Genomic DNA, 20697 nt, shown 5'->3' with positions numbered 1-20697 from the left:
ACAAAAGTTCTGTTATATAATTGTCAGATTTTCTTTTTTTATTTAAAACTTTTGTTTTTACATTTTGCTTTGTTTTGTTTCTATAATCTAATTGTCAGTAAATATTTTTTAGTTTTAATATAATTGTTGATGTGAAAAAGATTGTTAATAATATTCATTTATAATATAGAAATTAGCAATGCTCTTTATTCCAGTAAAGAAAAAGTTTAATTCTACAAATCACTGGTTTGGAGTTCCATATGGTTTCAAATTCGGAAAATCATGGCTATGCATAATTTGTTCTTAGGATGCTGAATAGTGATTCTCAAAGTTCCTTGAATCTAATTTTATCCAGATCAATCTAACATAGAGTCTGAAGCACCTACAGTGTGCTGGGAACTGATATAGATGTTTGGGTACAAAACTAAAACATTGTGTCTGTTCTCAGTGAGCTCCTAACCAACTGGGGACAGCAGAGAAGTAAGGCTGGCAGAGGGTGTAAATGAGTTCTGTGAAGGTACAGAGGAGGAAGGTACTACTGTTGGCTGGGCTAGCAGGATTTAGAAGATGACACTTGACTTGAAGATGAATAGATGGCAAGAAATTTGCCAGATGAGGTGGGTTAGAGGAAGGGGAAGGGAATTCTAAGCAGAAGTTAAAAAACGCATGAATACTTAGGTGAATATGCAAAAGCATGGTGAGTTTGGGTAGCCTCGAGTAGTTATATGTGGCTTAGAGCTAGGAAATGGAGTTTAGGGTGAGAGAAGGGAAAAGAAGTACAGATGAGGACTCACATGTACACTCAGGAAAGATTGTGAATGCCTTATCTTTTATACTATTTAAGACTGAAGCTCTCAGTCACATTTATTATTATATATTATGTATTATTACAATTAGAAATTTCCCAAAGTTTCAGAAGTAGGAATACAAAGAGAAAATTAAATGAATGAGTGAATGAGTGAATGGATTGAATGCATAAATAATAAAGGCAGAGTTAGCAGTGGGTGTTGGAAGAACCAAGAAGGAAGTATTTTGGAAGGATTGCACACCCTGGAAAGTGGGTATTTGGCATAGTGGAGTATGTGATAATGTGTGAGCAATGCAGGTCCTCCATTATGATGTGTAGCATAGTTGAAGTTCTGCATTGTTAATTACAGTGCCAAGGAAATTATTATTGCATTGACTGCTGACAGTGATATATGAGGGATGTAAATGGCTGGACCTTTCTTGCATAGGTCATAGGAATATGTGAGTTAGAGTCACATGAAAGGTACATATACATTGACAGGGTGCAAGCACGGAAGTTTGAATGATGGAGAGTGTAGTGTGTTTTCTCCTGTGATTGTGTGTCCTATAGCCAGGGGGCAAGGGAGATGATAATTGGGCTTATAAGCGGCTAGGATATTCATTTTATTTGTTAGTATTACAGGGGTAAGATAATTCATTTGCAACAAAATATTTTATCATCTTATTTCCCGGGACCTCTGTTTCTTTTCCTATAAAATGAAGAGGTTGGACTTGATAATCCCTAAAATGTCTTCCAACTGTGTACTCAATGCTTAAAATAATCTTCTCCTTTAAAGTACTATGTAAATTTCATGGTGGGGGTTGGTGTACGTGTGTGTGTGTGTGTGTGTGTTAGCCAATCGCTATAGAGCTTGTTATATTGCCATTTTTAAGATGTATTGATAAGGCATTTTTTTTCCTGCTTTTTTTTAGATGGTTGAACACTTTAGGAATGCTCGCTAACCAGGGCATTGATGTTGTGATACGACATTCATTTTTTGACCATGGATACAATCACCTTGTGGACCAGAATTTCAACCCATTACCTGTAAGTGTATGATAAAGATTCCCAACTCCTCTTCTATGTCATTCAGTTATTTTGACCACATCTTGTTCCATACTGGGAGAATCCCCCCTCCCCCCGTAACGAGGTAATTTCATAAATTGGACAGAAGCATTCATGTCTTTGTTCTCTTGACCCATTTTACAGACTTTGGCTTCACTACACACACACACACACACACACACACACATATCTATATATACAGACATATATACATACGTATGCATGCATATGCATTTATACAGTTAATATATTTATATACATTTATATATTTATTTACTACAAATTATTTTAACAAACCTTGTACAGTTGAGATTCCACATTTATTTGTGGCCTTTTTGAACTCTGCTTGAGAGTGAATTTTTCCAGATTGTTTTTAATGCTAATAGGACACATTAGTTAACGTCAGATGCAACATGTTGAAAGCAGATGGGAGCGTGTTGGCCAAGATCATATACAGTAGGAACCCATCTCTTAGGGAGTGGCTGAAGTGCACTTGCAGTTACGTGTTGATCCCTATATGACAATGAGGGGATTCACCCTCATATAGTTGGTGAACTTCTCTAGGAGAGAGAAAGGAAAGGAAAGCTAAAGAAGATTGGCAAGAGCAGAGATCTTGATTTGTCAGGGGACTGTATTGACCAATCAGAGAAATCCCACTTAGTCCAGAGAAGCTGCACTCATCAGAAATACTACATGGGTCATCCTTTTCATAGACATCATGGTCATGGAGAAAGATCAGGCTCCTCTCATTAGCTCAGAGACTGTCAGAGCTGGGATTCTCCTTTGAGGAGATGAAGTTGCACCTCCTATAACAGAAGAAGATATAGAACCAGCTCTAGAACCCTTCCCTCTGCCCTAGTCCAGTACTATTCCTACAAAGTTACACCTGCTCTTGGGTCCACAGTAAGCAAACTCAGCTGGAATCAGTGAGTGTTCCTGCCATTTGCTTCCCTCTGCCTGTTCCTGCCCTCCATTCCCCTTATTTTCACCCTTACCCTGAGCCAGGAGGCTTCTAAGCCCAGAACAGAGAACAGCTTGGCACCCAATGGTACCATTTCCATGTTTTGAAAGAACCCCTGTAGGTAAGAGGACTAAGTAGTTATTGTATCACTGATTGTACATGACTCCAATTAAGTCACAAATACTAGAACTGACTGGAACAGTTGTTTCTATTCACAGGGCCAGGTTACCTTTCTCAAAGTCTGGTTGTGGGGAGGAGAGTGACTAATGTACACTGGAGAGGGAACTTTCAAGTTGGAACCAAATGGTTTTTTGTTTGTTTGTCTGAGCTCATAAACCTGTAGAAATAAAACAAAATAATAATTAGAAAAGTTTCTATGAAGTGTCAGCATTAAACAAACACAATGTCACACAAAAATAAATTCTTACTGACCATCAGGCACTGGAGAGGAGACCAGTAATAAATAAATGAATAAACAAATAGTAGAGTACTATAACAAGGAATCAGTGAGGGCTTCTTTAGAGGGAGTGTATAGGAAGTCTTCTCTGAGAAGGTGACTTTTAAGCCAAGAGCCCAACGACGAGAAGGAGCCAGCCATGCAGACTTTGCAGAGGAACTTTCAAGCAGAGGAAGGGGCTAGCACAAAGGCGCCAAAGTAGGAATGGGCTTGGCATGTTTGAGGAAACACAAGGACACCAGAGTGATGGGGGCCTGGCAGAGAAGGGGAGACTGGTTGGACATGAGGCCGCCAAGGGGTCAGATCCCATAGGGCTTTGAAAGCTAACAGGAGTTTGACTTTATTATACATAGTATGAAAAGCCAGCAGAAGGTTTTAGGCAGGAGAATAATACGATCTAGCTTATATTTTTAAAAGATTCACCCTGGTATAACTAATGCATCAACTGCTACTTATTATTTTAAAATGTGGGTAATACTTAATAATTCACAGGTCACTTTCATATATGGTACCTCACTAATGCTATATCCACTCTGACCTTCCTTTTCTCTGTCCTTCCTTCTCACCTCACTCAAATCTCATTTACTCCTCTTGATCATGTACTACATGTTGGTCACCATTCCTGGCAGTGGGCCTCTTTGATGCACCAGAAAGACAAGGTCCCTGATCTCTTGGAGCTTATAAGTTAATAAAGCATAGTGATAAATAGAACATAAATAAACATATAAACAAGATAATTGCACTTTGTCATAACTGCTCTGAAGAGAGGCTGGTGAGAGATGTAGGACTATTTATACTTACCTTGCTGAAGAACAAGGGTTCTGTGAAGATATTAAGTCCAAGGTCCCACAAATACTGGGACAAAGTTTTACAGTTCTAAATCTGATTTTCTTTTCTCTTTCTGTGGTACTCTTTGGTGTCTGTCCCATGGTCTGAAGCCAAAATTTGTGTCATTTGGGTCTGGACATGGAAATGGGCATTTTATGGAACTGGAGAACAGAAAACTCTAGGCTAGAAAAAGATATTCTTCGGGTGACTAGACAGGCTGAATTTCCAGAGGTGGACAAACCTGGGTTTCATATCAACTCTGTGTGCCTTTGCTGGCCACATATAGGTTAAAGATGCACGTGTTCATGGCTTTGTTCTCCTCAAATGAGAGTGGCACAAGAGTCCTCGGTGGATAGGTAGTGCTGCAGAGCTCCCACAAGACCATGGGAAGCTAAAACACCTCCCACTGATTCAGCACAAAGGCTCAAATGAGCTGGGCAGCTGTATTTCTGGAAACAACAAACTCTAATAATAAGGAAACCGAATGTAAAAACACTTAAGGTGGCAGCCTTTCTTTTTATTTTCTTTGCGCTAATAAATTCTGCACCTTATAAGTAAAGAACTCGACAGACTGAAAGTGTGTGTCCTAAATCTCCCCTGGAAAGAATTTACTAGGCTAGACCAGGGCATCAGTCAGGAAGACCTTGCCAGCAGGCCCTTGGAATAGGCAGTGGATGCGAATCTGGGAGTTGTACTGGGTGCCACTTCAGAGGGCTGTACAGTCGATAACCAGACATTGCCGATGAAAACTTGTGGACTTTACATTGTGATTAAACCTTCAAGAGAGTTTGTTAAGAGCTTTGGGGATTGGTGAGGTGTGTTTTGTCTCCCAGAAAAATCAGTAATTTCTATTTCAGTTTCTTCCAACTCAGCTCAGTGTATTTAAGGAAAGGATCTTATTAGCAAACATGGTTTTGTTTTTGTTTTTGTTACTGCTCTTAGATAAACTTAGAAAAAGTGAGGATCTTGGCCTAATGGCTCCTCACTCCATATCCCATATGACCCCTCCACCTGCCGAGTTGACTTTGATCCCAACTTGTGGGATTCTAGCAGCTTTGGCAAAGTCATTCCAATAGCAGTCTAGGTAAGAGAGAAGAGGAGAGTGGCCCTTTAAAAAAGAAAACTTGTCTTCAGAAAAGATCATTTCCAACTACATCTCATGTTCTTTATGGTTGTTCTTCTAGAAAAATGCCAACACTCCTACTGTTGGAGATTTTCCCTCCTGGGAAGAGGAGAACATTTAGTTCAGCAGTGCTTCATCATCAACTCCCACCCCTTTCCCCTGACCCTCCTGCCATTGGGAAAGAGGGAACGTGTGAGTCTCCACAGCCAGTGAGCCAGTCAGGGACTCCCTTGGGAACAAGTGATGTTTGTGCAGAAGAGATCTGCACATTTGGTGGACATAGTCCAGACCCCACCAGCCGTGGGCATTTCTCCTAAGAGAGGGTTTTGGAATTTAGCTTGCTGCTTTTTTTAAGAGCTTGATTTACAGAGCTTCCAGGGAAAGGAATGGTGAATTACTAGTCAACATCTTTTTAACTCCCACGCCAGCCAAGCAAATATAATTCAATTCAAAAAACATTGACACTTCAAATGTGTCTGCCTCTGTGCTAGGTATTCTGGGGACACACAGATAAATAAGATATGGTTCCCTCATCTGCAGAGCTAACAGTCTGGCATGTGTTTGTGTTTGGTGGATTACAGTTTAGTCCTCTATTTAGAATAAAGCAGAAATCTAGTTCACACTGGACTGCATTTTCTATAGTGGGTATAGTGCTGGCGATATTTATATTTGCTGTCACCTTTTATGCTGTCACTGCTGAATAATAATATATATTCAGTTCAGCCTGATGCACATTTATTGAGCACTTACTGTGTACATGGTTCTAGAATTTAGTCAGTGGACTGGAGTACTACCCACTAGTTTATGGTAGGATTGAACCTATGGCTGTGGTTCCCACAGCAACATGCTCTCAGCCAAGCCCTCACTGTTCAGATGCCATTTGCCTACTGAAAGGAAACTCTGAATCTTAATGGTGCCTGCCTAACTCTGCTGGTCACAGGGATGAGATCCTAAATGCTCCATCCTTGTTTCCCTTAGAAATGTTAGACAGTGCCCCTATGCACTGCACAGGTATGATGCAGATATAGGATCGCTTAAATCTGTCCCTTTCCTGAGAAAGAGCATCTAGTTACAAATCCATGTGCCATTGATTGTAGGTTAATGCACAATTTCTTCTTGTGAGAATAATGCCACTTAAGTAGGAGGCCTATGAGGAGTAGAGGAGCCTGGGACTATGATGAGATTCAAGGCTACTATTCCTGACTCTGCCATTAATTAGATGTGTATCTTGCATACCAGTTTTCCCATCACTTAAATTGCAATCAAAATGCCTTCTCTATCTGCTTCCAAAAGATCTTGTTGTAATCCTTGAGAAAATTAGGTAGGGCAATAGGATTCCAATTTCATATATATTCATACACACAAATTACTGGAATCTCTTCATACATCTAAATGTTAAAAGTGGTTTTCTTTGGGTAGTGCGATTACAGACAGTTGTAATTTTCTTCATTGTGGATTTTTTTTTTTTGGTATGTAAAATTGCTGTAGTCAGCATTATTGCTTTTTTAATCTGAAAAAAAGGCGATTTTTAAAAAGAAAAAATAAAGTATTTTGAAAGACTCAAGTGCTTTAAATAGTTAAGCAAATATTTTCCCACATTATTTCATTTATCATTCATGATTCATTCATTCAGAAATACTTATTACATTTACACTGTATGTTAGATACTGTGCTGGGCCCCAGGGAGACCGTCCCTGCCCTGAAGGAGCTTATAGGGTGGAAGGGAGACAGGGACTGTGGCAGAAGTGCTTTAGCAGGACAGAAGAGGAACAGAAATCAGCCAGGTGGAGCGAAGGTATAAGACATCAAGGAGGGCTTTCTGGAGGAGACAATGCCTGAACTGGATCTTAAGGGAGGACAAGTTAGCCATAGGAAGAGGAGTTTGGTGTCTAGGGAGGATCTTTCAAACAGAGGCAGTAGCAGATGCAAAGGGACAGGGGCAGTAATTTTCTAGAGTCATGTGGATGGATTATGAAAACTTTCTTAGGAAAGCTTTTCCCATTGCTGTCCAAGGGCCACACAGGGTGTGTGAAAATTCAAGAATTTCAAAGATACCCATCTGGAGGTAGTGGGGCGGGGGAGGTACAAAACCCCGCCAAACCAGCCTGTGACCTGTTTCTTGGTGTAGCTTCCTTTCTTTTTCTTTTCATTCCCGTGGGAGCCATCCAGAAGATGAAAGAAGCAGAGTGTACCTGTTTAGGGGTAGCTGTGATGTGAAACCCAATCCTCTCATTAGAGGCCCTGACAAAGACTTCTCCATGAGCAGCCTTTCTTTGTGGGGCCCTGTGGCTGCTGAGGGAAGAACATCCCCTGCTGCACGATCAATCACTGGGATCCAGGCCGGTTCATGTCAGTGGCCGCTGCTCCTGGGCTGCGTGCCCAGTGGGCATGACTTGCCTCATTCCTTCTCTCTGCCTCTAAACCCTGGTCTCCCAGCTCGGAGCTCATGCCTCACCATCAGACCAGGCAGGCAGCTCTTTTACCTCTAATGCTTTGAATAGAAGCTCCTCTGATTTTTAACTACCAGCCTTCATCCTTTGCTTATTTATCAACCTGAGTGGTGCGCATGGGGCATCAGCACTTATAATAGCTCACCCTGACGGAGGCCATCTAGAGGAGAAGGAGCTCTGTGTCTGAGGTCTGAAGATGCAGCATTCCAGTGTTGCTGTTGCTGGACTCTTCATTTCCTGGTTTGGAAAAGGGGCCTGACTATGCCGGGGTTGGGGTGGGGAATATTTGAGGGACCACTTAAAACTATTGGCTTTGGAGTCAGACCAACCTGCGTTTCAAATCCAGCTCTACCGCTTACTGGCTTACTAAGCCTCCATAAACATCAATTTCCCCTCATAAAATGGAGGCAACAATAATGTCTAGCTCACAATGTTGTTGGAAAGAATTGAATAAGCCAATACCTATGTACCTTTTACCACATAATAAATATTCAATAAATAGTAGCTGTTGTTATTATTTATAATGTCACTTTGTAAGTATAAAATTCTCTAAGTTTCAGAAATAATTATCATTAATAATGTGAACTATGGTGAGAAAATAAACATTTGAATACCTGTACAGATAATCTAGAAATCAATTCCAGTAATAATAACTAAAATATGAAGAGTAGATATTTTTTGCAAAAATTAAATTACTAGAAAACTAGAAAAACAAAAAAACAAAAAAAAAGCTGTGATTCTTGCCCTTGAAAGGAATTGACTGCAAATGGTTAAAGACAAACTAAAAATTACAATTTATTTTCCTCCCTAGAAGATGTTGCCAACTTTTCCCAGTGAAGGCAATTAAGGCAGTAACCACACTGCAATACCAGCTCTAACACCTTCATTTGGTATTTATAAATGGCCCAATAAGCCCTGGAAACCATGATATGTCACATCGAAGTGCTAATGACAGTACATTATGTGAATCACTGAGAAGCAACAATTGAATATCTCTCTCTGCCATCAACCATTTATATTGTTCCCAGATTGCAGTACTGAGGGATTATAGCTATGGCGAGGCGTGCCGGCAGCAACCTAAATAAATTAAGGAGAAGAAAAAGTTAAAGCCCCACAGAATTTGAGCTCAGGAGCAGGGTGCCATCCTCGAAGCAACCTTCACATGATGGAAGAGCAAGGCAAGCTCTGAAAATGAGAAAAGTTGCACCTCACCTAACCTCATCAGTTCACCTAAAACACTAGAAAGAACATATCTAAAAATAATCTGACAAGGAAGAGAGGAAGGGAGGAGGGAGGAAGAGGAAAGAGAAGAGAGATAAAATGGAATGCTCTTTGGTGGGTTGGAAAGATCTTTTGCAAGTGCCACAACATGACAAACTTAAAGTTATTTCGTTCGCATTTTGTTGCAAACTCTATGGCACAATGTGGTCTGCTTATGACATTTAGGAAGCAACAAGTAGAACTCTGATAGAAGTGACCTGAGAGCCAAAGATAATCTATTCTTTCAAACTCAATTATGCTTGTGTTGTTTGTGTAAATAAAAGCAGAAGTCTTTTAAAATAGAAATAGAACACATACACATAAATTTTGTTTTTAATTCTTAGTTAAATACACTACACTATTTGTAAATTTTAAAAATCTATCCATCATTAGGTACTTCGATTTCAACTAATGTCAATATGTTTATTTCATCTCTGATTTGTTTTTTAAGATTATTTATTTATTTGAGAAAGCATACGCGCCAAACAAGTAGGGGGAGGGGCAGAGGGAGAGGATCTGAGGCAGACTCAGAGCTGAGTGCAGAGCCCAATGCAGGGCTCTATCCCACGACCCACGATCATGACCTGAGCCAAAACCAAGAGTTGGATGCTCAACCGACTGAGACACCCAGGTGCCCCCCAATTTGGTTTTAGGCATTGAAAGGATTGAATAAAACACATCATTTTGACTCACTCTAAACTTGAGCAGACTGTCTTCTACTCCAGAACTCACTGCTCTCATCTTGATGTCAAAATCCTTATAGCCTTTCTTCATTCGAACAGTGATTCTCGGGGAACCCAGATGGCTCAACTGGTTAAAAGCCTTCAGCTCATGATCCAGAGTCCCAAGTGGAGCCCTGAGTCAGGCTCCCTGCTCAGCAGGGAGTCTGTTTCTCCTTCTGCCCCTCCCCCGGCTTGTGCTATCTCCTACTCTCTCTCTCACTCTCAAATAAACAAATAAAGCCTTTAAAAAATAATAAAAAGGGGAATCCCTGGGTGGCTCAGCGGTTTAGCACCTGCCTTCAGCCCAGAGCATGATCCTGGGGTCCCGGGATGGAGTCCCACATCAGGCTCCCTACATGGAGCCTGCTTGTGTCTCTGCCTCTTTCTCTGTCTCTCATAAATAAACAAAATCTTTAATAATAATAATAATAATAAGAGGAAGAAGAAGGAGAAGAGAAGGAGAAGGAGAAGGAGAAGGAGAAGGAGAAGAAGAAGAAAAGAAGAAGAAGTGATTCTCAAGCTTATGCACATTACAATCACCTAGGGGGCTTTTAAAAAATACTTCTGTGTTCGTACCACCTCTGAGGATTCTGATTCAGCTGGTCTGTAGAGGATACCAGGTGTTGGTATTTTTTAAAGCTCCCCCAGGTAATTCTAATGTGCAGCCAGATTTGAGCACCGCTGGGTTAGAGGTTTCCATTTACCCTGATTAAATCAGAAATTACCTTTCCCCTTTTCTCTATTCGTTTGTACTCAACCTTTGTTCACCTTCCAAATATTAACAAAATTTTAATAGTCTATCATTAATTCATTGGGCAAATATTTATTGACTATTGTTTTCCAGACACTTGTTCTAGTTTGTTGAGGAAATAGAGGTGAAGGAAAAAGACAAACCCCTCTCCCACTGGAGGTTACAGTCTAGTAGTGGAGACTAAAAATAAGTAAACTAACAAATAATTAATTACAAAATTCAGAATGGTGTGTAGGTAGCAAGCAGCCTACTTAATTGAAGAATAATGAATAGAAGATAGTGCTTTAGAAAGTTTGGTCAGGTCAGTAGTCAAGGAAGAGGCAGCAGCCGTTGGAAGAGCTGGTAGGAGAATGCATCATTCTCTAGGAGGAAGTAGCATCTGCAAAGCTGCTGGGGGGAGAGGCTCAACTGCACATCAGAGGTCATGCAGTTCCTCTAAGACCACCCTGAGGCCTGGCCCACCCACAGCCTGACACAGCCAGCCAGTGAACTGCCTGGTTCAGTTTATCTCAGGCTCTCCCTTATACCTGCCTGATTCCTACTCTACACCAAGCAAACTGATTTTCTCCCTGTCTCCTGCTGAGAATGATTGTGCTATATCCCATTGCCTGCCCCTATGTCTGGAATCCTCAACTGAGCCTAATGCCCATTGTGTCCCCCTGCCACTGGCCTGGCCATCTCCACGTACACATTTAGTCACCTCTCTAGGCTTTGAAACAAGAATGGCAGCGTAATGACACTTGTGGAAGCTGGCAGTAAACATTTGGGAATTTGTCATACTATTCTATTTTTGTGTATGTTTAAAAATTTCAATGACAATTTTTTAATGTCCTCATGATACGATGTTGTGACATAAACTAAAACAAAGCACCATTTTAGTTGTTCTGGGACATAAAGAATAAAGTTGGGTTCTTTCTCTCCATGTTTACAATCTGTTTGGAGTGAGAAAACCTAGAGCTTTGGAGAGAAAGCTAATAGATGATGTATGTGAAAATCTGTCTTGTTTACTCAGTATCTCCAGAGCCAGACCTCTGAGTAGGAGACATTACTACTGGCTGGAGGGAAGTGGCTAGAAGGGAGAATTGGGGAAGGCCTGTGCAACATGTCCTGAGTGGACATTTGTGATATTAATTACCCAAAGAATACATGCTCCTAAGAAAGCTCCTTGCCCTGTGGTACTGAGACCATAGGAGGGAAGGAGTACCTTAGGAGTTCTAGATCCGATATCAGGCTCTGCCACCAACTCATTCACCCCGGGGCACTGAGTACTCTGGTTCCCATGTGGATGTTGAAAGAGACCATCTGAGGCCCCCTTCAGCTCTGACGATTTCTGATTCATCTTTAAGACTTCCATACCAGTATCTTCAGACAGACTTCCCAGCTGAACTTATATTAATAAAACCTTTAAAGTAAAATTGAAAGGGCACCTTGTGGCTCAGTTAAGTGTTTGACTCTTGGTTTCAGCTCAGGTCACAATCTTGGGGTCCTTGGATTGAGCCCAGCATCAGGCTCTGCACTCAGCATAGAGTCTGCTTAAGACTTTTTCCTTCTGCCCCTCCCTCCCTTTGTCTCTCTCTCTTTTTCTCTTTCTCTGTCTCAAATAAATAAATAAATAAATAAATCCTTTAAAAATTAAATTAAATATCACTATTTCACTTTTTTTTAAGATTGATTGATTGATTGATTGATTGATTTATGATAGAGAGAGAGAGAGAGAGAGAGAGGCAGAGACACAGGAGGAAGGAGAAGCAGGCTCCCTGACGTGGGACTGGATCCCGGACTCCAGGATTGCGCCCTGGGCCAAAGGCAGGCGCCAAACCGCTGAGCCACCCAGGGATCGCCACTATTTCACTTTTAAATCATTCAAGGAGGAATCCCTATTTTCTTAAGGCTCTTATAGCCCTGTTACAGCAGCTAACACTTTCTTTTGTTGTTAGAGTTGTTTGGGTACATCTAACTTCCTCTCTTTGATTGTAAGTGCCTTGAAAACAGAAGCCACCTCTCCTATCTTTATTTCCCCCCTAATGCCCACTCACAGGCAATCCGTACTGAGCTCTAAAGATGCTCAGTGACTGGGGTTCTAGGGGTTTACAGTGCACTGCTTGGTAATGGAAATATGGAAGGCAAGCTTTTTACTGCCAGGTGTTGTGTACATGCTGGGAAGTAGTAGAACATGGTGCTTAAGAGACTGGGCTCTGGAGTCAAATCTGGATGTGAATTTCAACTCTACTGTCTACCATGATGCGTCATGTTTGGCAGATTCCTCATCTTCCATCATCTTTATGATGGGGATGCTAATAATCTGTGCCTCATGGGCTTACAATAGTTCCTGACACTTAGTAAGTACATAATAATGTGACCATTATTATTGTTCTAAATACATGAAAATTATTCCTTGGAATTGGATGAAATTCTAATATCTTGGGAAAGATAAGAACATGTGGGAAACAGCCATCCCACAAAGTAGGTGCTACTTACAAATTGTAAGTAACAGGAAATATTTTAATTATAATAATGTTAGTTGGCACATATAGATTGTTTTAGAATCTTCAAAATCCTTTAAATATCATTTCATACTCCATAAACCTATCTAATAATAGTTTTCTTCTTTGGGTTCTTTGACTTTGTTCTTTATATCCTGCTTTAAGTTTCCATAGCTTATTTCCATCCATTAAATCATCTGGCCTTTCCAACTTCCTGATAAGGCAGGTAGGATAGATATGCCCAACCTGTTTGGCAGAGAAAAAACTGAGGCCATGAGATGCCCAGCAACTTATTCAAGGGAACACAGCAAGGTAGAGCAATGGTTATGAGTTCTGTGATTCTTCATTACTACTTCATTTTCTCTCCTGTCATTCTCCTACAGCTTTGTCAAGTCAAGAATTCAGGTTAGCTGTCTCTGCTAGCAGCCAAAGCAGATAGGAATGGCCATGAGGAATCAGAGAAGGTGGTTTCAAGGTAAAATAAAATGATCCAGGAGATAAAACCTGGGATTTAACAGTGGCTGATTCTTATAGATTTACATTTTTACTGAATAATGAATATAAAAAAGAAGGGAACAAATTTTCAATTTCATGCAGCAGTAAGTTAGTTTCACTGCCTCTATTGAATGGATTAAAAAAGCAGTATAGAAGGTCTACCTCTCTTAAGGTAGTTATCATTTTGCCCCATTATTATATATATATACATATATACACCTACCTCCATTTTAAAACCTTTCAAACCTTAGGACCATGAACAGTGCAGGAGCTGGACCATCCTCTAATGTTCAGCCATCTGATACAGATAGCAGATGCAGATCCAGAAGTCAAGCACATTGTTGAGAGAGCCACACCAGGGCATTTGCATTCTTGAAGAAAGTTCCAGGATGATTCTAAAGGACAAAAGATCAGTAATATTCCTTCATTAATCTTACCTCCTGGGAAGTACTGCAAACATGTATTAGAAGCTTTGCCATGAATAAAGACTGATCTGGACCCTTGCCCTTGAGGTCAAAATAGAATAGGAAAGAAGCTGTTGGCAGCGTCCAACACAGCATACCAAGTGCCATCTGTCTGTGCAGCAGATTCAGTTATGGTTATGGTGTCTGCAATAGCTGGGGCTGTAGGAATAACAACTGAATTCAGTTGGTGATAATCTACCATAAGTCTCTAGTTCCCATTCCTCTGGACATACAGGGCTGTAGTATTGAGATATTACATCTCTTACCGCGCTGCCTTTTAGACCTTAATCAAGGTTGTGATTTCCCTTTCTCCTCATGAGACCACTCAAGATAGAATTTGGAGATTGGTTGGGGAGTGATTTACATGGTCTATTACATGTGAATATTCCCACTACATGTCCCACTACTTCTCTACATGTGACTCTCCTCAATCAGGACAATCCCCTCTGGACATTATGAGCATTCACAGCACAAGCATGTAAAACATCAATGCCAATATACATTCGTAGGGAATGTATGTTGGAAGTCACAACAGGACATTGAATTGGTCCCACAGGCCTCACCCACAAGGTCACTTTAGATTTATTTTCCCTACTGGGAAACTTGCCCAAACCTTATTAGTTGAATTCAAGAGCCCTCCTCCCCAGCGAAATTGATAGGATAGTGACTTGGGAACTTGTATCTAACAGAGCCATGAGAGTTTGAGTTCCTTCCTCCCCAATGTTTCTCACATACTTGAATGTATGCATATGGGTTTTGGTCCCCATGGAGATAGGGAGGCCTCAGTTCCACCTCTAGGCATTTTTCTTCTTAAAACAGCTAAAGCTAGGATGGGAGGAAGTGCAGGATTGGGGCACTAAGGAAGAGAGCAGCTCCCTACAGTAAGAAAGCTTTGTACTTAAAATAATTTAAGGTTTTTAAAAATAACAGCTTTATTGAGATAACTCACCTACCGTAAAATACTCTTTAAAAGTGTACAGTTTGGGACACCTGGGTGGTGCAGTGGTTTAGTGCCTGCCTTTGGCCCAGGGCATGATCCTGGAATCCCAGGGATCAAGTCCCACATTGCCTGCATGGAGCCTGCTTCTCCCTCTGCCTGTGTCTCTGCATCTCTCTCTCTCTCTCTCTCTCTCTCTCTCTCTCTCTGTCTCTCATGAATAAATAAAATCTTTTAAAAACTTAAAATAAAAAAAACAAAAGTGTACAGTTCAACTGTTTTCAGTATATTCATGGAGCTGTGCAACCATCACCACAATCTGTTTTCAAATGTCACCAGAAAAGGAAACCCATACCTATTAGTAGCTATTCCCCATTCTCTTCCCCTCTGCCACCAGCCCCTGGCAACCACTAACCCATGTTCTATTTTGTTATATTTGCCTGTTCTAGATATTTCATGTAAATGGAATCACCCAATATATGGCCTTTGTGACTGACTTCTTTCACTTGGCCAGTTGTCATGTTGTCACGGGACATCCTTGATTGTAGTGTGTGTTACTACTTCATTCCCTTCCATTACTGAATAGTATTGCACTGTGTGAATGCACCACATTGTATTTCTCTATCAGTTGATAGACCAATGATGTTTAGCATCTTTTCATGTGCCTATTGCCATTTATGAATCTTCTTAAAGAAATGTCTATTCAAATTCCTTGCCATTTTTAAGGGAGGGTGCTGTTTGTCTGTGGCCAGTTTGACCCACTTAGTCACCTATGTGAGTAGCTATAAATTACTCTTTATCAGAAGTTAGATAAGCTTTGTTGTATAGCATACTCATCAAGAACATGTAGCAGTTGATTATCAAGGCTGGTGGCCAACTGCCTCTCCCTGTAATCTACTCCTTGGCATTACATGTTCTTGGCTTAACTCAACTTTATACTTGAGTGTGCCATTCTGTCAGCCACTCTGATTAATCTGACTGACAGAGGCTGGGGTGAAATTTGTTCCATTTGTCTCACACAGTATGATGACTAAAGTTACATATCAAGCTGGCTAGGCCATGGTATCTAAATATTTAGTCAAACATTATTCTAGATATTTCAATAAAAGTACTTTTTAGGTGCAATAACATTTATATCAATAGACTTTGAATGAAACAGATTATCTTCCATAATGTGGGTGGGCCTTGTGCAGTCAGTTGAAGGCTTTGATAGACACAAAACTGACCTTTTCTGAACAAGAAATAATTCTGCCAGCAGACTGCCTTCAAACTCTAATTGCAGCAGAACTCTTCCCTGTGTCTTCAGCCTGCTGGCCTACCCTACAGATTTTGGACTTACAAGATTCCACAGTCATGTGAGTCAATTACTTAAAATCAAGCTCTTAGATAGATAGACAGATAAACACACATGCATATTCTATTGGTTATTGGTTCTTTTTTCTCTAGAAAACCCTAATATATATAGCCTTTAATTAAAATTACCATCAGCAGGACCTTTATAAAATAATGATCATATTGTATTGTAACTTACCTGTTCACTTTTCTTTCTTCTCTCCTATAAAGGAGAGAAACATTTGACTTGAAAGAGACTGTGAAATGTTGGGTGCACAAACTTTATTTTAGTCATTTCCATTTTCCTCAAATGTAGTAGACACTCAATAAAGGTTTGTTGGATGAAAGAGGGACTGCGTGTGTTTGAGTGCATGATTAGAGTTCTATCAACCATAGTTGCCTTCCCCAACATATTGATCTAGCAAAAAAGTGCAGCCATCTTTCAAGGTCCATCTCCAAGATCAACTCTTTTCCAAGATTTTCTTTGATTCTTCTAAGTGAGTGTTTTCTGTTCTTAAACTTCACTAACATTTTATCTATATCAATTTATGCATTTATTAGGCATGCTATTAACTACAAATGCTTAGTCTTTTGCAAACTTGTCATATTTTCCTTCCTAAAATATAAGTTCCTTAAGAGTAGGAACTTGGTACACTGATCCTTCTGCCTCTTCTAGCAACCAATACACCATCAGTATTTAATAGACACTCAAAAATTTCTGCTGAATTGGATTGTCTCAAATCAGGGTAGGGAATCACTGGTGCCAACGTGCTAATTACCCACAGCTGGTCTTAAAGGTGTTTCTGATTATTACTTAGCAGTTCAGCTCCGCTTTAGGAAACATGGCCTTTTTGCTAATGATCACTTTAACTACCACACATCTCAGTAATGGCTGGTTGCCTTTAAAATGAGCCAATAACTAGAAGTTTATAGAGAGCATATATGTGAAAGACCTGTGAATACAATCCACAAAAGGTTCAGAGTCCCAGTAGCATGGGTGTTGAATTGTTCTAGAAATCTTGGTTCATTTTCCTCATTATCATTTTCATATTTGAGCTACCATGAAGTGGGAGCCTGCTCTATGCCCAAAAATAGATCATTTCATACCTTGTTTTTTAATCCTTAAAACAAATGGAGACACTATCTTTCATCTATTCTTCAAGAAAGAGGGGTGCAGAGAGTTTTGGTAATTTATTGAGAGATCACTCACAGCCCATCTAATTTTGATATTTTGCTCATCTCTAAGTCATTTGGAATCTCTCTCAGCAATGTGTTTCAAAGTCAAGCCATTCACTGTTGTTAGTCTCTGTCATCATTTGGCACCTCTTTAGCTCTTATCTGGATCACCACAGTGGCCTCCTCATGTTTCTCCTGCCTGTAGTTTCTCCCACTTCCAATATGTCTTCCACAGTGTCAGTCAAAGTCAATGTCATCCCCTTCTTCAAAATCCATGTTGAATCCTTATTGCCTACATACTGCCCTAAATTATTAAGCATGGCATTCAAGGCTTCCCATAATTTGGACTTTCCCTACTTTTCTCATCCTGTTTCTAACCGGTTACTCCCAGATGGCATGTCTTTCCTGGAATCACTTGCCCATTTTCATCAACACCTTCTCTAATGTCCCCAGTAGGAGTCTCCTACTCTTATTCTCTTGCAGCGTTTTTATTGTGTGTTACACTTGACCCTCACTATACAATGCTATCTATCATAGTTATAAATATACAAGCCAGTCTCTTCTTTTAGACAATAAACAAACTGAAGGCAGGGAATATTATGACTTATTGTGCCTAGCATATAATAGGAAAGATTATTAAATTGGCCAAATTACATTGAAATGGGCTTGAATTTGGGGTGAATAAGCAATTAGAAGCTATGCCCAATTACAGCTGAGGCACAATTACAGCTGCTGCCTAAAAAGATACTAATTATAAATTCTTTAATCATTCTCTGTAGTGTAAGACATCAACCATTCAGGCAGCTGTGTATCAACTACAGTATGAACAGAATGGAATCTCAGGTATATTCAGGGCTTTTCCAGTGCTGAGAAGCACCTGGTTGTGGTGGTTCCATACCAACTTGAATAAGACCTGAGAGGGGATTTGAAGGGTGAAAGAGAGGTAGCTTGCCAAATGAAATGTCTTAGAAACACCAATTTAATGACTTACATATAAATTAATCATAAACATGTGGATTAAATTTCCCCAGAAAAGGCATGTTTTGGCTCTCTGTGGACCACAAATGATTGAAAAATGATTGGAGATATTTCCTGAGCCCAAAGACGAAGAAGGAACAGGTCTATACTTCTTTAAATGCAAATATTAGTGCAATAGATAAATTGCCAAGGGGGTCTGGGAAAGTTAGAAATATGGACAGGAAATAAGAAAATGAGATTCAGCTTGAAAGTATGCTTCCAGGTACACCTGGGGCAAAATAATCAGAAACAGAGAGATTTTGTTTGAGTGAGAACCCAATAAAGTTATGAAGACTATATAAGATATTCAGAGTGATTTCTAGTTGGCATGGCTCATGTGATATAAAGCAGGTCATTCTTATTCCTGAGGATGCAATAGTCCTGGACTATGGGATATGAGATGGTATTCATTACCCATAGAGTGTAAACAAAGCCTTTGCTTTGGGTTATATCAAGATTTATTGGTATAAAAAAAGATTTGGCTAAAATTAAGCTGACTTTTGCAGACAGCTCAAGGAAATAAGTGACCAAAGTTAAGACTGTGGTCTTTGAGCAGAGTCCAGAGGCAAAGTGGAGTCTGAGATCTGAAGCAAAAGAAATTGAAGCTCAAGTTCCTTCCCTAGGAAGAGACACAGTCTTTGTTTGAAGGCATAAATGCATTATAGGCCTTCCGCAGAGGCCTTCCTAGAAGTGTTTTATTCTCCCTTGCCATTTGAAAACACCTCTTAAAGAGATTAGACATTTGAATAGACCAAACTAAAGTAGTCATTATAGGCAAGTTCTGACCTTGGCCATTGGGCCACGTGGTGTTTTACAAGTACATTGAAGTAAATACCAAATGCTCTTTGCCAAGGAAATGCAAAGAAGTTAATCCTTGAGTCTAGAAAAAGAGTTGAAGAAAGTAATCTATTGTTTTCTAGGAGGCAGAATATTTTACAGAAGTCTCACATTTCACTAAAAAATGTGAGAAAAATAATAACAATAATGATAGCGGTATTTTGCATTTGTACAATGCTTTGCTATTTACGTGGTGCTCCTTATAAACTGTCCTATAATCTTCTCAATAACTGCCAGGTAATATTATTGTCTCATGTTTACAGATGAAGAAACAGAAGCACAGAAATGGCAAATAATTTACTAGACAGTGGCAGTGTCAGGGACTGAAGTCTGGTTCTCCTGACCCCTAATTCAGTATTCTTCTTGTATCTAAATAATTTAGTAGCTTATTAGTGTGATTTTATAGGGAAGAAGATTACTATAGCTTATTGAGAGTCTGTCTACATATTTCAAATTCTTTGTTGATGATTAGATGATCTAAGCACTTTATTAACTCATTTAATGCTCACAACAATACTATAAAGTAACTTTATTATTATTATTATTTTGAAGATAGAAACAGTTACAGAGGGATTAAGTGACTTGCCCACTGGTTATTAAGTGGAGGAGCTGGAATTCAAATCCAGGCATTCTGACTCCAGGACTCATTCTCTAACCTACTGCACTGAACTGATTTTAGAAATGTTTTTATCATAAACGCCATATTCCATGGTTAGGGAAAAGCTATATCAGGATGAAGTTGGTATCTAATTCTGGAAGTATCTACTCCTGGCATACAGATTTCAATGAATTGCGAAGAGAATTCCAAAAGTGAAAAAAATGGAGAGTGTTATTTAAGTAGTGTAGCATTTAAATGATATGACCCCTGGAAGTATAACCAGAGTCCTATTAGCAGCATGGTTGCTTCTTTCTTCTAAATGGGAAATAAAGAGAATAGAAAGTCATTTGATATTGGAACTTTATCTCCAATTTTTTTTCCTCTTGCTTTATAGAAAAGTAGTGACCAGGGGACTTGGACTGGTCCTCCTAATTCAGCTCATTTCTTTGTTTAAAATCTACCAGCCTAATGGAGACAAGGCAGGGAAAATGGTGAGCATCCGGATAGTTGAGTTGTAGTTGCCAGAGGCCTTTTCCTGACCAGCCCAGCTAAATTCTGCAGTCATTCCATAGGGGTTTGAGTCAAAGATGAGGATTCAAGGGGCATGAAAAGAACCATCTCAATAAAAACTGAGGGTAAGAGAGAAGTCATGTGACGCAGTGATGTGCACCAGGGTGGAATAAGTGTTGTGTGAAGGGACCATAGACAACTTGTGAAAGCTTCTACAGAGAGCAGTTTGGGACAGTGGAGGGATTGTGAATCTGTTGATATGAGCAGGGGGGAATGTTCTGGGAAAAGTAGAAGGAAGAGCAGACTTGCAGGTGATGTGAGGTTGTCTTCTGACATCTGAAAGGCTGTCATGTTCAAGAGAGTTTAGATTCTTCTATAAAGCACAGATTTCTTTTTTTTTTTTAAGATTTTATTTACTTGTTCATGAGAGACACAGAGGGAGAAGTGGGTTCCCTGTAGGGAGCC

At 39.9% G+C, this 20697-nt stretch overlaps 1 protein-coding gene across 4 annotated transcripts in view; it reads left to right on the top strand.

The window, feature by feature from the left end:
• HPSE2 (heparanase 2 (inactive)) overlaps nt 1-20697 on the top strand; it is a 635705-nt gene that overhangs the window by 500614 nt on the left and 114394 nt on the right. For all 4 annotated transcript variants that reach the window (XR_011997530.1, XM_025991733.2, XM_072739739.1 and 1 more), the window contains one exon: nt 1699-1813. Coding sequence is in view for 3 of the 4 variants with exons in the window: in XM_025991733.2 (XP_025847518.1) it covers nt 1699-1813 (115 nt within the window). In the remaining variant the exon portion in view is untranslated. The remainder of the gene's footprint in view (nt 1-1698; nt 1814-20697) is intronic.

The sequence above is a fragment of the Vulpes vulpes genome, chromosome 15, assembly GCF_048418805.1.
Source record: "Vulpes vulpes isolate BD-2025 chromosome 15, VulVul3, whole genome shotgun sequence".
Lineage (NCBI taxonomy): Eukaryota > Metazoa > Chordata > Mammalia > Carnivora > Canidae > Vulpes > Vulpes vulpes.
The sequence above is the reverse complement of the archived record's forward strand: the minus strand, read 5'-3'. Positions and strand labels throughout refer to the sequence as shown.